Source organism: Pleurodeles waltl, chromosome 10 (assembly GCF_031143425.1).
Source record: "Pleurodeles waltl isolate 20211129_DDA chromosome 10, aPleWal1.hap1.20221129, whole genome shotgun sequence".
NCBI classification, from domain to species: Eukaryota; Metazoa; Chordata; class Amphibia; order Caudata; family Salamandridae; genus Pleurodeles; species Pleurodeles waltl.
Window position 1 is genome coordinate 219504240 of NC_090449.1, and position 17069 is coordinate 219521308.

Here is a 17069-nt window from a genome sequence, read left to right on the forward strand (position 1 = left end):
AGTGTTCTCAAATTAGATTCATTGCCCATAGAATTTGCACATAATGGCAGTCAGACATTAAAGTTTAATGCGTGGTAGATTATTTTTAAATGGTTTGCATGGATCCGGAATTAATTTACTGCACAAACACACTGATTACACATGATAAATTACCAGGTTAAGAAAAGTCAGCATGCCGTTCTCCTGAGTTAGAAGATTGGAACGGAATACACCACCACTGAGGGATAGCAGAACTCCAGCAAGAGGTTGGCCATCTTCTGATTTTATCTGTTTAAAAATGAATAACATTGCCTGGTTAGAATCTGAGAAAAAATGTAACTACGCAAAGAGTAAAAGTGTCTTTGGGTATTTATAAGGAGTAAGCATTACACACTTTTCCACAGATAACTAAATCACCTATCTGTAATTTCATCTTTAAATTAGTGTTCAAAACAATTGAAATAATTGTGCAATTCTTGATTTTGAAAGTAGGATCCCACACAAAGAAGCCTGAATCTTTACTCTTATCATCCTTCCCACCCTCATATGCACCCTGGAGCCCTGAAAGGGATTCACCAGAATGGTCTTCACTGGTTTAACTACCACCTCTCCGACCAACACCAGATTGTTCAAATAGGCAACTCCAGGTTCCAAAAGATCCCTATCACATATAGAGTCCTCAAGGGATTCATATGTCTCTTGTCATCTTCAACCTTTACATTGGGCAACTTGGTGCTTTACTCATAGATAACAGCATAAAGATTCACCAATATTCCAGTGATACACAACTCTATTCAGAAGTCTCAAATAATACCTGCACTTCATACACACGTAGATGTGCGGCATCTATCTGAAGCTCAACCCAACCAAGAAAACAATCCTGCTATCTGCCAAGAGCAAATAAAAAGCAGTGCAAACCTGGCTCAATGACATGAACACTGATGGCTTCAAAACACACCTGTCACTGAATGCCAAGTCACTTGATTCACCTGGGTTACCAACCTCACTCTCAGATACACACTGTCAAAAAACAAGGACAGCCTGGTACCAGCGGTATCCTCTAAAGGAAATGAAACCAAGTCCTCTGGTAAGCAACTTTAGAACTGCTGTTCCAGCCCCTGTACTCTCACATCTGGATGTTGCTACCACCCTGCTCCATGGTCTCAGGGTAATTCGGGAGACAAGTGTTCTGAAGCCTTTTTCCTGTGTGCAGCGAGTGTGGTACATTTATAGTATCAGCCTGACATTTTGGGTGGCGACTCTTCAGCTAGCTCCAAAAGGTTTGCACTTGCTGGGCCTCTTTGTGAGAAACTGGGTTGTCGGTTGACGGAGGTGTGAGCACCAGTCAAACAACAGCCACAATCTCTTGCATGGTGAGTCACGAAAAGTCACTAAAATAACCTGTGCTTAACCGTGGATAGCTTGGCACAAAAAGCAGTTAACTTAGAGGCAATTTGTAAAGTAGTTATGCGAAACACAAACAGTAATAAAATGAAAACACAACAAAAGAAAAATCCCACACCAATTTATGAAAATAGAGTCAATTTTAATAAGTTATTTGACAACAAAAACCCAATCAGTAGAACAGGAGTTATGATTTTTTTTTCAGTTTTTTAGTGAAAGCTAGCACCTAAAAGATCAAAGTGACAACTTGGACATCTAGTCGCGCAAGACCAGGTCAAAGTAGAAAAATATAGCCTACCACGATGGAGCGATGTTCAGATACATGAAGTGCATTGAGGCCAGTCAGCTCTTAACTTCGGACTTAGAAGAATTTCTAAGAAAAATGTTCTGAAAAGGTAAACTTCAGAGGGCCAAATCTGCAAGAGTTGCCCAAGGAGGAAGAGTCATTGTCGGATAGCCGTGGGTCGAAGCTGCGATGAAGATTTCTATGTTCAGACTTAGGGCCTGCTTTAGATATTGGCGTATGTGTTACTCGTCACAACGGTAATGGATATCGCATCCGTCGAAATCTAACTCCCATCATTTCATATGGGATTTAGATTTCAGCGGACGCGATATCCATCACCACTGTGACAGAGAAACCCATCTGCCAATAATTAAATCAGGCCCTTATCCTCTAAAATGGAAGTCAAAAATATTTGGAGGGACAAGGAAGAGGGCTGTAGTTGAAGACAGTTCCACTAGGCTGGATATCCCTTTGGGGAAGAACTGCTGAAAAGGATTTGCTGCTGCAGAGGAAAATGCAGCGGGCGAAGCCAAAAAGTCAATATAACCGGTGATGCACCTGGTTCTCAAAGCAGATTTTGGCCAAAAATGTTTTAAGTCCTCGGTTTTGGAATTTGGCCATCTGGTTATATTTAGCACCACAACAAAGGGTCCAGGACTGGTGGACACCACTTGGGGTTCAGGACTCACACAAGCTGGGTCCAGGTGCGGGTTCAAAATGCCAGGAACCTTTTCTGACCCTGTGGCTCTGAACAGGAGGCCAGAAAACTAGCCATTTGAGTCACTCTGATAGTGATGGGTTCAGGTGAAGATGCAGGGCTCAACAGTAGAGCTGGCTTCTTAGTGTTCAAGGCAGGCTCAAGACAGCAATGCAGTCCTTTCGGGTGCAGCAACAGTCTTGCAGAGTGCACAGCCGGTCACAGCAATAGGCAGTCCCCTGAGATTCCTTCCACAGGTTCAGCAGTAAACTGAAGAGAGGATCTGAATGCGCTATTTTTATACCTTGTGTCCTTTCTCTGAAAGGTGGGAGAAGCTTCTAGAAAGAATCTTTGAAGTGCAGGGAATTTCTGGACTCTCCTGCCCTAGCTCCAAGCTGGATGCAGTGACACTGGGGAGGTGTTAGATCCTATGTATAAAGGCACAGCACACCTTATTCAGTTGCAAGTGGGGTTGTGCTCAGCTCTACCCCTCCATCCTGCTAGTAGATGGCTCAGTGAGGCACACATAATTCCTCTATTGTCTGACTGTCTGGAAAGAATTCACAAAGTCTGTCAGCTACACCTAGACATTTGATCTAAGACAGGCTGCAGGCATAAAGGTCTAAGGGCAGAAAAATACCAAATTTCTGCAAGTGGCATTTTAATAATTCTAATATAAAAATCTGACCTCACCATTAAAGAGGGTTTAAGATTATAATTTCACATCAAACATGACAACTACCTGCTCCCAAATTGAAATAAAAGCTTAATAGATGCAATAAGGAATCTCCAATGTTATCCTATGGGAAGGGTTGGCCTTACAGTAGTTAAAAACAAATACAGGAGTTTTTCACTACCAAGACACGTAAAATTTTAAAATAAATACATGTTGAACAACTTAATTCAAGTTCAAGGCTTGGGAAGGGCATTATAATGCCAAGTCAAATTGACCGTTTAAAACTGCATTCAGGTTGCAATAGGAGGCCAGGGACATATTTAAGGTGCTACTTCAGTGGGTTGGACAATGAGGGCTGCAGGACCACTGGTAGCATTCAATTTACAGGCCCTATGTACATAGTATACCATTCTACAAGGGAGTTATATGTAAATTAAATATGGCACTTAGGTTCATGACAATTAAACTATGTTTAAGACAGAGCAAAAACACTTTAGCACTTGTTAGCAGTGGTAAAGTGCACAGTCTCATAAGGCCAACAAAACCAAATTCAGCAAAAAGTAGAGGATAAAAAAAAAAAAGTCAGGGGGTGACCCTGCAGAGAGGGCCATGGCCAATACTCCTGCATCCTACTTGTTCTTTAGGTGAGATGGCATGGATTTCAGTGGTGCCTCTGCTTTTAATGGGCACAGCAGTGGGCTGGACACGTCCTCAAGCTGGATACATAGATTAAAGTGTGGGGGGGAACAGACATGACGTTTGAGATTTAACACAAGTGAGATATAACTAGCTAAACTGACTGACTGCACTACAAACCACTGCAGAACCAATCTGGGTATTCCCACCTCTTTCAGATGACTGATTAGCATATTGGGATCCATCATGTTGAAAGTACTGGACAAATTCAAAATATTCTCCTGCTAAGTCGCGTTCCTCAAAGATCACTTTAAACTCTTCTGTGACAAGCCTCTTTCTGTGCCTCTCCCAGGCTGATAATCATGCTATCCATCATTAAAGAACTTATCCACATTCCAGATCATGAGATGATTGTCTAAAACATGATCGGACCACCATAGTAGGAGACAAATACAATCTTCCACTGGTAAATACTTTAGTACCCTCTCAGAAAAGTATTTCCTCACCATTATCAATGCAAGCAGCCCACCAAGATCACCTTCAGACCAGGCACCTCCAAAAATCTTTAAAATGACCCTCTGCACAAGATGTGCAGGGCAGGTAGCTTGATGCTTACTCAAATCCCTCAAACTAGCTTCATTCACACCTGAGATGAAAACCTTCTACTGTAGGCCACTCCTCAAAAACAAAACCCTTGACCCATCAGAACCAGCAAACTACCGGTCTATTATCAAATGACCACTCTTAGCAAAAATATTTGAAAGAGATGTGTTTATTCAATTTTCCAAATATACAAAAGAAAATTATTTTAAGTCAGACCAACAGTCCTTTAACAGAAAACGTGAAACATCTCTAAAATAGAATGCTTCTTGTCTGAGATTAAAATCTAGTTTACCTACCACCTTTCATATCACTTCCTCACACCCAATACTGTGGCATCCCGTAGGGGGTCGATTATACCCTCTCTATTATTCAACATCTACTGAACACCCTTACCAAACCTAATTAAATCATTCAACTGTACCTCTCCTAACTATGCAGATGACCTATAAATCATTCTAAAAATGGATGGCCCAGAAGACATCTAGCAACTCAAAACATGATGACTGCCTTTGTGCCAGAAACACATGGACGGCAAGTAACCCCCTAAAGCTCAACACTGCAAACACGGAAATCATGTCTTGCAGACAATGGCAAAAATACAATCTCAGGCCATATGGGCCAAAGAACTCTAGGCCTCTCCAACATCATCAAGAGAACTCAGACACCTAGAGGTAACTATGGATTCAGACCCATCCTTGATACCACGTCAACGACATCACAAAGCAACTGTAGTAGTCTCTTTCTAGTGTGGGGGTTTCACACAGCCCCCAATCATAACACTTAGTTGAATTAAGTGATAATCAACCCAACCCACAGGAAGGACCATAAATCCCATGAAAGATCCTGCCAAGGGAAAATCCAGATCCATGTGTGGGGTACTGGACTAGTTGGCCAAGTCCTACCGTTTCACAGGACTGAAGAAATTCCAAGATCTGTATCTTTCTATAACAATCAATTATGTAGAGTGAAGTCTGCAGTGGTTCCCTCCCATTTTTCCAACATCCTAGATGTCACAGCTTGTGTACACTCTGGGCCCAGACTTATAGGCATTTACAGGGGTGCAGAAAAGATGGTCATGGGCAACCAAAGGTCAGGTCATCCCAAACATCTAGCAAAGATATTGTAATATAAGCACATTCACATTTTGATGACTATCTTTTTTTAAGTAGCCAAACCAGATCTCCCCATCCACTGATTCCCGATTTCATATGGTTTTAAACTTGCCCCTTTGTCTCAAAGACCATTAAGAGACAATGAGCAATTGGACTGCATATTGATAATCTTAGTACTTTGGGTTTGCCAGTCTTCCTGTTTCTTTTGGAGCTACTCATACACATGTAGTGCACAGATGTTTAAATTTAACCAAGCATTAAGATGGGACCTTAACCAGTAGCAGTTGGAACTCAAATCTGTCTTTTTTAACATTCATCAAAGATGGGTAGTTTGTTTAAGAAAATATTTACTGAATAGTATGCGAACCTGCATCTACTTGGAGTTCCCTTTCGGCCTTAGAATGGGAATGTTTCTTTCAACTTATGGGTATTCACATATTTCAGAGACATATTCTATTTTACTGTACTTAATTTTAAAGCCTACCATTCTGTGGAAGGATTCAGACTCATATACACAAGCTGGTACTGAAGTACATGTTTCAGAAAGTGTCACCATCACAACATCTAGAAACATGTTTTTGTGATCAACAGTGCATCAGATGCAAGATTCTGAAGGCTAATGATATCTACTGTATATTGAGTGAGCAACAGGTTCACCACTGACAGTGTATATACTTATACAGTGTATGGAAATAAAGTTCTAATGTTTTGGTGGGCATAAGGAAAACAGCCAATCACTTGTAATAATGAGTATAAGAAAGCAGTAAGAAAATTATCACACCAGTCAATATGAAAATGGATCACACCAGTGAGAAATGACATGAAATATATATGTAGGAAGAATTAGAACATGCTGAATAAGATCATCTCATTTAGAAAACCACCTAGCGACGTAGATGTTATCACTTAGTCATATACAGTGAAGACTGAAAGTGACCTTTAATATTTACAGGATGAAAGGCAATCGAATTAATAACAAACATGTGGCTGATCTAGTTGAGCATCTCTTATTCTTAACATGACTACCTCTCAAGGAGATCTCACTTAGCCATTTCTGTGGGAGCAATGTCCTTACAAAGAAAGCCTACATAGAGAAACAATTTTACAAATATTGCTCTACAGAAAAGCTGTTACAAATACCTTTACAGAGAAACTATGACAAAGAAGCTCTAACAATATATCCATTTCCACCAAAAAGGCCTCCTAAAACAAATGTATTCAGCCACCCTTTCTTAATTATCACTGAAAGCTAAGATTAACCGCTACCCTTACACTAACACTAAATATAATGGCGACCCTTTCCTTGAATTCCACCATAATAATTTAGCTTAACTTTTACACAATGTCTGAAGCCCACTTGGCCTCATAATCTTTCTTTTTTTAAACTAATATTTAAAGTGATACTTTTTAGTGGTTGTCTTTTTTTGTTTTAGCGACCTAAAATAATGTCTCTTGTTTAATGACTTTCCTGCAATTTAAGGTGCAGCTCTGTTCAGGTGTGCCTGTAATTACATTATGCTATTATTGTGTGAAGTGTCAGGAGTAGATCATGAACAGGTTCTTTTAACCAACAGAAGGTATCTACATGCTGGCTATGGGCTACTTGAAAGTGCCCCAATGGATTTTGGGCTGCTACCACAAGGCTCCAAAAGAAAAAAGAAAAATATGTATATATTAGCACAGTAGAAGTGTCCAGTAACTTCGGGGGACATATGAAAGCCACAGCTGGAACAAGCTCACCCTTGCCTAACGTTCTTTAGAGCATTACCACAAAGCCACTAGGTATAATTTTCCTAAAGTACAAAGGAGAACAAAAGAGTCAAAAGTTTGAGGACCCAGTGAAAAACAACTTCAAATTTGTGAATTGGTTGTATTGATGCAGTTTACCTAACATTATGTGGTAGTTGGTCCTTCAGTGGCCATCCATGTAGTAAAAAACAGAATATGTTTTAGGGCAAGAGTGCTTGACAAAAAGAAGGTGGCCAATTTTTAAAATATATATATGGACTGCTGCAGTCTGCTTTCAGTATAATGGGAAGGAGTTGATCGAGTCACTAAAGAAAGTGGCTTTACATTACTATGTACATTGGGGATAAAGAAGAGAACAACATACCTCAAAGGTCACTCCCGCCAGTGCAAAGGCTTTGAAATCTCCCACTGTTTCCTCTACAGCCGTCAAAACAAAACCTTCCTTTTGAGCACTGATGGTATACTCCAAGTCACTGTGAAGAGGTCCAACGCTTTGAGAAAAGAAACAAGAAATACTCATCTTAGAATAGTAAATAGTAAATAGTTATAGGGCATTCAGAGAAATGTGTGCAGTAAGGTTAGGTAGGCAATCAAGCCTGCATCACTGTCAGAGTCTTGTTTCAACACAAACTGTGACGTCGCTCATTGGATGGCCTATTAAGTTTCAAATTGGAGCCTGGTAGAATTCCAATGATCTTTAAACGATGCAAAGTGAAATATTTATATAAACATACCTCAATATTTAAAGGTACATGTCATGCGCGTTATTTAGTTATCTGGCAACTTGTGTGCAGTTAGAAAAATAACACTGGTGTGCTCCAAGTTTAATACAATTCTGCATTCAATGCCATTTCAAGTTTCAAGTCTGAATGCCACAAACAAATGTATGGCATTTAAAAAAGTTCTAACCCACATGAAAAACTATAAATTTACCTTTACAAAAATTGGGTTACTCCTAGTCCGCAGGCTGCCCTTTTTTTTTTTTTACCAACATCTGGGTACTGTTTCACCTTGTGGTAGGAGAAAAAGCTGCTTCTAAAGGTGCCATTTAGAGTTTTTTGTGAACGTATGGCAGAAATGCTCACGTATCAGAAATGGCTACATGAACCTTTTCACAGAAGATGCGAACCCTTATAAATTCTCTTATTTAAAAAGAGACAATTGGTGGTTTAGTTATGTCTGATGGCTGAAGGGCTGGTTGCCTCTTAACATGTGGCGACATGCCACAGCAACGGACTTAAAATTAATGAGGGATAGGTTCACATTAGGAACTTTAGAACAGGCAAATGATTTCTCTGCACCTGCTGACTGAACTGTACACTGCTGCAAGAGAAAGCCTCAAAAGTGTAATCCCTGCAAATTTTACGATGTTTAGCTCACAGAGCTTCCTATCCTATCTCTGTGACATGCACCTTCCTGAAAAATGTGATCAAAGCTATACTGGCTCTAGCGGAGTATGCTTCGAACACAGGAAGCAGTGGCAGTCCCACGCAAGGTATGAAGTTGGGAAATACCGGAGCAATCCATATATTATGAATGACATTAATTAGAGCTTGACTGGTGAGAGAGCGTAGTTTAAATAATACATATACTAAAAGTGAAATGCTTATATCAATGCTTAACGATGATGCATAGAAAACGACAATAATTAGTGATTTGCTTAACGTACATTTGAATTATGACTATGATATGTGAAGTTACCATTGTGTATGCAAACTAATGACAATGAGTAAAACTGTTTGAGTTATGATTAATCAAGCATTCTTTAACATTTATGATACTGCATTGAAAATCCTATAGGCCTTAAGTTAGCGTGAGCTGTGGATTTAGCTGCCTGGCTCTCATATTAAAAAGCATTTTTCAGTTTTTCAGTGTGCTGACTCGCAAAGGGCCATGACCCTGCAAAATGTTCCTTTTCTTCATTCCATTGTATCAGTACAGATTTTTTTCTCATCCGCATGCTTGCTGCTTTAGTATGAGATTATATACAAAGTTGAAACAAAAGTAGATTAATGTAATGTACAAGGACATTGAACCATGGACAAAGAAACTCATGACCCGAGAAGACGTGCCAAACGGTGAAGTAACCACTGGATGTGCCACCTCCGAAGGCGTCAATTATGAAGACCAATCAAAACGTTATAAATTATCGTGGGGTGACAATTGGAATTACCTAATGTATAATTTGATAGGTTAAAGATAGTGGGGTATAGTAAATGTCCAATAGAATTTTGGGGGAAGGTATTACGAAAAAGGGATAAAAACCCATGTCACAGAAGGGTCGTTAGAACTAGGTAGGGAATGCTACTGATTTTATCCAGAAACTCTGTCACTCTGTTTGGTGACTTTGAGACTTATTGAACCATCCTCACCATAGACTGCCCATTTATACTTCTCCTCCTTATGAGGGAAGTGTCCCCTATGCCCTTTTGTTGAGTTTACACTGATGGTGTTTCGACTGATGTCCTGAAGACGAAGACTGATCCTGCGTGCTGACCTAATCTTTGGAGGGTAATTATGACAATGTAATCTGTAATTTGTCTGTTTGCTTTTCCTTTCTAGGTACCAACTGCTCATTTTGATAGAGACCATAGTTAGATGTTTTCCAAATTGGTGTTCTAAATTGTTTTGCATGAAGCCCAACATGCTGATGCTAATTAGTGGTTAGGATAGGAGTTCACTTCGACTGACGCAAATAGACAAATGACTGACATTATGCTATGCTGAACTGAGACGTATAAGACATTTGCTGTATTCTGATCTATGTTCGCGCAGTGCTATGTTCTTATGTTTGTGATTCTTGCATTATGGAAATCTTATCACAGTTGCCATATCGTGACTATGCTCTTATGCTTCCTGATATTGAGATTAACCCTTTTGCTCGTAGATTGCAATCAATAGGGAATTAAATTCATAAACTTCTATCATAAGGTGTGGTTATTCATGGCTGAAAGATCATGGTTGCGTCGGCAATTTGATTAATGTCTTTAACCAAAGTAAAGTGCATTATCGTGATAAATATTAATGACATAATTGATATATTGCTTGACATATTGATTAGCTATCTCGTCCTACGGTGTCTTTCCACTGGGTCACAAGATTCATTGGCCTAAAACGAGTCCTAATGTGTAATAAATTAACATAGAAGGACGCGTTACCACTGGCATCATTGTGACCAAACATAAATTTAACTCTTGGTCTGTGGCATGCAGAATCCTTTTAGTCAAGATAAAAACATAAAACACCACTTACTGAGGATTTACTACATCACCTTGGTTAAGGAAAGTGGTGTGTAAAGAAAAAGGATGGAAGGAAAAAATCCTTGCAGATATGGAGTTCTGTCAATACTTTGCAGACAATGAGCAGCGACTGGTTTGGATGATGTACAGCATAGTGTTCACTATTTTGCATGGGGCAAGTGACACAACTAGGAAGGAAAATGTTCATATCTAGGACTACAGTTATGCAGCACTGGTATCTTTCACAGATTCACTACCTTGAATTATTACAACATGGAAATCTTCACTAAGAATGGTTTAGATAACACTGTAACAGCCATCGACTAGTTGTAGCCTAACCACCTCATGGTGTGACCCAAGCTCATTCCAATTGGTGGTGAGGCACAAAATTCCACATCCTGCAGATGCTCAACTGCTCAGAGTTTGAGATGGGAGGGCCGCACCTGAATCTATGGAAGATGCCAACCCTGCAGAATTGTAACTAAATGTTGAATGTAACTACTCAGATTTTCTACCATACATTAAGTTAGTGAAAGACAATCCCCGGAAATCTGCTCTTTGCCAATCTTTTGGATGTTTCTCTTTCTTTTTGAATATTATTAAATCAGTTTTCCCATAATTTCATCTCCTCACGCCCACCTGCAGAAGGTAAGCTTATTCTGCTCTTTATGCTGGGTAAGCTGTAGAAGGTACTTTTTTGCTAACAAGTCATCTAAAAAGAAATCTCTCAAGGTCATGTGACTTTTCTGGAGCTAAGACAATCTGAAAGAAATGATGTTCTCCACATGGAATGCATTTACTTTCTTCGCTTATCTGCACTTTCAGTTCCAAGTATCTCAAGGACAGTGAAATTCATCTTCTCCTTGCCCTGCTTCCAATTGGAAGGCAAAACACTGTAAAATAGACTTCCTCAGCTCTAAAGGCAGGCCACTGCTTTGTTGTCAAACACGTTTTTGACGTCTACCTTGAAATCCTCTATTTCTGTCACCAAGAAACAGCTATCTGGTTAGTGTAGCAAACCTTAAGAAAAGACTAAATAACACAGATTTCTGCCTCCTGATGAACGGTTCTTCTTCTATAATTTTAAGCTGTGCTGGAGCGCAGAACAGGACTTTTGCGTGTCTTTTTTTAATGTTTTTCTAGGGTTTGGTCCACCTGAGTACCAAAAAGATGTTCACCATCAAAGCACATGTTCAGTACATTTGGTTGAACCTCTGGTTTAAAAACAGAAATACAGAGCCATGCACATCGTCTCAAGAGAATGCTGTGTTGATACTGCTGTGCAGCAATTTGCTTTGAAAATCGGCTTCCAGGTGGTTGGTTCCGAAAGTTTTTTTTTTGTTTCGGTGCCGAAGGTCTACTCGGTGTTGAAGAAGAGGAAGTCAATGCTGTAGGTCAGCTCGGCGCCAAGGTTTGGGTCAACGCCAATGGGTGGTCAGATGTCAAGGTAGTCTGTGACGAAGCAGGAAGCTTGGAATTGTTTTTCTGCGCTGAGCAATGGGCAGGACATCCAAAGTAGTTGCTCAGTGCTGACCATGACCGGAAGGCAGTGGCAGACTGAGCGCCTCTGTGTGGTGTTCTAGAGAGGCTGGGTGTCTTTTAGCCAAAGGCTGTTCAGGATGGTGTTGAGGGGAAGTGGGTACCGTGCTAATGGACTGTTGAGTAGGTGGGAGATCCTCTATCTCCAGGTTGATATTGAGTTTGAATCCGGAGCTGTCCTCTGCAGCCGATAGCCAAGGGTATTGTTCTCCTTCGAAATTGCCCACACGAAAAAGGTCCAATGTACTTTCCATGCTCCTCTCACACATCTCAATCTGTGTTGCGAGCCTGGAGTAGGTCCCAAAGGGCGAGGCCCTGGCGGGGCCGGGGTCAAGATAAAACCGACTTGACTGTAATTTATAAATGTTGATGTACAAAGGAAAATAGGAGCGTGATCTAAGACAATACAGGCAGAAGGGAAGAGCACCTCAAAGGTGTAGAACCGGAGCACACATCCGAAACGGACAGGAAAGAGAAAAAAATCTAACAATGGATTTGATACCCATGCGCATTATCACAAAGAGGAGGAGTAACTCTACCTCGTGACTCAAAAGACTTCTTAGAAGAAAAACAACTCGTAGACTTGCAGACCCAACTCTAGATGGCAGGAGTATGCAAAGCATGTGTATCTACAGCCAGACATGCCTTGAACATAATGTCCTCCAATAGTGAACTGTGTCTCTATTGTTGAGCCTAAATACACAGTTGAATGAATGAATGAGGTATTTGTAGAGCACATACTGTCACTCAAAGAGAGCATCCTGGAGCTACGCTTACAAAACAGTGGATTCTCAGAAGTAACAGAGAGAGTCAGATTAATAAGTTACAGAAGGAGTCTGGAGCCTGAAATGGTCAGGTTTTAAGATCGTTTTAAACAGTGATTCTGATCCAATAGTATGCATATTGCAGGGAAGTAAGTTCCAGGCTTTAGAGATTGGGTCTGCAAAAGACTTTCCCAGCATGGGATTTTAGCCAAAACGAAGGTGGTTTCAATAGATTCTCAGAGGAGGATCTTAAACATCGTTGGAGCGACTAATGACAAAAGCGGTCATTGAGATATTTTGGACCAGTACGATTGAAAACTCTGTGAGCAAACCAAAGTAATTTAAAAAGGATCCTCCTGTGGAATGGGAGCCAATTCAGTTTGTTAAGAGTAGCAGAAGCAGAGCTTCTCCTAGGCAGTTGTAGAGACAGTCTGGCAGCAGAAATCTGTACCAACTGGAGTTTGTGGATGAAAGGTTTTGAACAACCTGCATACAGACTGTTTTAATCTAATCTTGGCAAGATTAGCGCAAACGCAACTGTTTTCCTAGAGGCCAGGAGATTAAAAAATGATTTCATTGAATGATGTTAGTCAGGCAACTCCGAAAATGTGTTTCTGGTTTGAATTAGTTTTTTTTTTTTTAGAGACAGGATCAGTTGGGTATCATCTGCGTATGATGTCGCGGCAATCCTGTATGAGGAAATTAGGGAAATTAGAGGGGCTATATAAAGGTTGAAAAGAGCAGGGCTCCAGGAGGAGCCCTGAGGGACTCCCATCATGACTTTTCTTTCTGGTGACACAAATTGTCCAGGAGCGACCATGTGCCTTTTATTGATCAGAAAAGACTTTAGCCAGGCTAAAGCAGTGTGTGAGATTCCGATGTTCTCGATCCGCTGCATTAGAATGGCATGGGAGATGGTGTCAAATGTAGCAGATAAGTCCAACAGAATCAGCAACTTATTTCCCGAGACTAAAGTCATTTTGATTGTTTCTGAGACTTCAAGGAATGCTGATTCTGTTAAGTGTTTGGGCCTGAAATTTGATTTCTGTGCATGAAATAAATTGGAATTCTCTAGAAAGATTGGCAGTTCTTTGTTGACAATTTGTTCCATGACCTTGGTAAGCACTGGAAGGAGAGAAATCGGACTTCGAGAGACTGGTCGAGTCGAGTTTCCTCTGTAGTGGCTTGACAATTGCCAGTTTCCACTCAGCAGGGATTATCGCCTCTTCTAGTGAGGTGTTTATGATGTGGTTGATAGCAAGATTTACCACATCGATGGCTGTGTGTAATATAGAAGGGAGACAAGTGTCAAGTTTGCATGTCAAGATAGCTTGTCGAGTGAGTGCTAAGGAAACCGTATGAAATTGGGATAGTTCCACCTTTGTGATGGGTATGCTGTCGGATACAGGCAGATCAATTGGTGAGATAGTACTAGGGGCTGGGCTGAACCCTTGCTGAATAGGAGAGATTTTATCTTAAAAAGAAGGCTGAGATTTGATTGCAGAGAGCCTGGGAGGGAGGAATTTCCAGCGAGAGACCTTTAGGTTTGAGAAAAGGTTTCACCACGTTAAAAATGACTTTAGAGTCAAAGCAAGTTTCTTCTATTTTAGAGGTATAACAACATGTTTTGCCTTCAACATAGCACTGAGGTATGTCTTTTGGGTTGTCCTGTATTGGGCATGGTCATGTACTTTAGAAGCTCAACGGCACTGGCAGTCAAGCCTTTTTATAGTTAATTTTTAACTGACCTAGGGCCTGGGAAAACCAGGGAGCTGAGTGTGTCAAGCAATGGTTCTTGGGGTGGGTAAGTGGAGCTAATTTTGAGGCAGAGTTAAGGATCCAGCTGTTGAACAAGCTGAAAACCTTTTCAAGTTTGCCGGTCAGCGATGGTGTGGTACTGGTAAGTGGGGGGTAAGATCGGGGTGGAACTTCATTGCTCCCCATTTACAAGCTTTGGGGTTAGTGTCATTTTGGGGCTTGGGCAGATTGTGGCTAGCCTGGTGTTAAAAAGGATTAGGCTTTGATCTGTCCAGGATTTGGGAACCAGATCCTTGACCAATAGCCCAGGAAGGGTACTAAAAATCACATCCAGGGTGTGGCCTAGAGTATGTGCGCTAGCTGTTACTCTTTTTGGAAGCCCTGATATCTTGAAGGTGTCTAATTAGTTAATGGCATCTGACGTCGAAATGGAAATTAAAATCTCCTCAAACAAAGAAGGTGGTGAAGTTAATTAAGAGGAGAGCAAGGGCTTCACCTACAGTGGAGAGAAAAAATGTTCCGGGGCCCGGGAGGCAGTAAAGTAGGCAGCCTGCCAGAGATTGAGATGGCCTATTTTTGAGGTAGAAACTGAGATTCTAATTTCCCTTGATGGATGCAAAATCGAGGGATTTATACTACCAAGTGACTCGAAAAATGATGGCAACTTCGTCCCCATGGCCTTCCTCTCTGTCACAACTGATTATAGTGAACCTCAAGGGGGACCCATCACAACAGAAGGGTTGGTCCAAGATTCTAACCATGTCTCTGTAATAAATAGGACATTGAGGCAGTTATTAATAATTAAATAATGTATTTCTTTAGCATGTTTACTTAATAAGCGGACAATAATTAGACTTACCTGTAAGGAGCAAGGGGTCGGGATAGGTTTAAGTGATCTAGAATAGGCTGAAACAGTAGGGCTCTCCAACTCCATTTGGCATCCAAGTCAGGCAACTTAGCCCCATACATGGTGTAGGTCCCAGGTATGGCATTTGGAGTTTGGGTTTGGCCTAAGGCTCTTAAGGAAGTCAGCAGTAAGGACTTTACCTATGGGGGTTCCAGCATAGTGGCTAGTACTGGCCACGGATTGGGTGGACGGGCACCGGCGGGAGTCAACTTTGGCACGCATGCTGCACACGTCCACTGTATGGCCATGTCGCAGACCTGCACATAAAGACAGCCTGGCCCATCCCTCAATTAGCAACAAGAGAGTTGGCTTTGATGTACAGGTTCAAAAACAATGCAGCACAATTAAAATGCTTTGAGGTGAAAGATCGGCACTGAACAAATCAAGGAGAAAAGCCTAACACTTCGGCAGAGTGGTCAGTAAATTGCTGAGTGCCCTGCATGGAGCACCAGAATTCTGGAAGTTCTGTAAAAGAAGTGCTAAACAGGTTGCAGCTGCGTCCCGGACCTGAAAATATAGATAGCTTGGCCCCTCCCCACAATTAGCAGCTAGAGCATTGGCTTTGATGCCCTGCACAAGTAAAAGAGAAAAGTCTAACACTTAGGCAGTGTGGTTGCTAAACTGCAGAGTGCCTCTCAGAGTACCTGAATTCTGGTAGTTCTGAACATGAAGTGCTAAGCAGTCTGAGGTTTTATTTCCTGCTTGATTGATCCCAACATAGAACCCTTTTTCTCCTATGTGATATAGATGCCCAGTTTCACATAGGGTTATTTGGGCATTCCCCTTAAGCTATTATTATTCACTGCTAGAACTTCAGCATCAACTGCAGTCTTATAAATCCCTTTCTAGTCAGTTATCAAATCCAAACACTGATTAATAGTAGCACCTTCATCAGGAAAGACCACATAGTCCTCAAGGATTTTATCGCTCGTGTCTTGTTCAGCTTTGAAAGTGCCTTAATCCACTGTCATCCTCAAGCTGGTTCCATCAACTACCACACCTTTGGCAACATCATCTATGCTGCAAGTTTGCAGCATTAATTCCTCTCCAGACCTCTCTCTAATCTGTATCCAGCAAGAAATACAACCTCAGACTACTCTCTTATCCCAATAAGGCATGCAACTTTGGCACAAATTGTGTCCACTCCTAGAAAGCTTCTTGACAACTGTGATGTTGAGGACAAAGTCATTTTAAAAACGGGTGAAATCACATTGTAGGCCTTCATCAACACTTCCTTAGATGACTCCAACACAGGTTTATGTCAAATGGTACTGGAGCTGCAGCACTTTCTTCTACCCAGAGTTGCAATTCAGGGTCATGGACATGTCATTCCAAGGCAGATACCTTTTCAGTAAACATACTGGTGAAGTCGTACAAACTATAAAAGCTGACAAAGAAAATTTGCTTGGTACTCTATTGCATTATCAATACTAACCACACCAAGGGCACCAGAATTATGGTACGAGGAGCTGTTACTATTGCTTGGCAATTTCCCTCCTTATCAAGTTAAGGGATACTAAACGCAATTCCAATCCAACTACACGTATGCCAAACATCATCAGCCCAGCACACGGAACCAGAAAAATCTGGAAGTGCCTCATCCAGCAGGATCAAGGAACAGGCTTGCGTACATCACTTCTCAGACCCGTCACCCCTTTGTGAAAAGCATATTAGCCATCTGTGGGAAGATAGAGCCTTTCCATTTGGCCTCAGGCAATAT

General features: G+C 41.1%; 1 protein-coding gene across 1 annotated transcript in view; it reads right to left on the bottom strand.

Annotated features, from left to right (window-relative positions):
- The window catches only part of LOC138261343 (BOS complex subunit NOMO1-like), a 369916-nt gene that overhangs the window by 102411 nt on the left and 250436 nt on the right, over positions 1-17069 (bottom strand). Inside the window, exons 22-23 of the mRNA XM_069210191.1 lie at positions 7507-7633; positions 154-267 (exon numbers count right to left, since the gene is read on the bottom strand). Of these exons, the coding sequence (XP_069066292.1) occupies positions 154-267; positions 7507-7633 (241 nt within the window). The remainder of the gene's footprint in view (positions 1-153; positions 268-7506; positions 7634-17069) is intronic.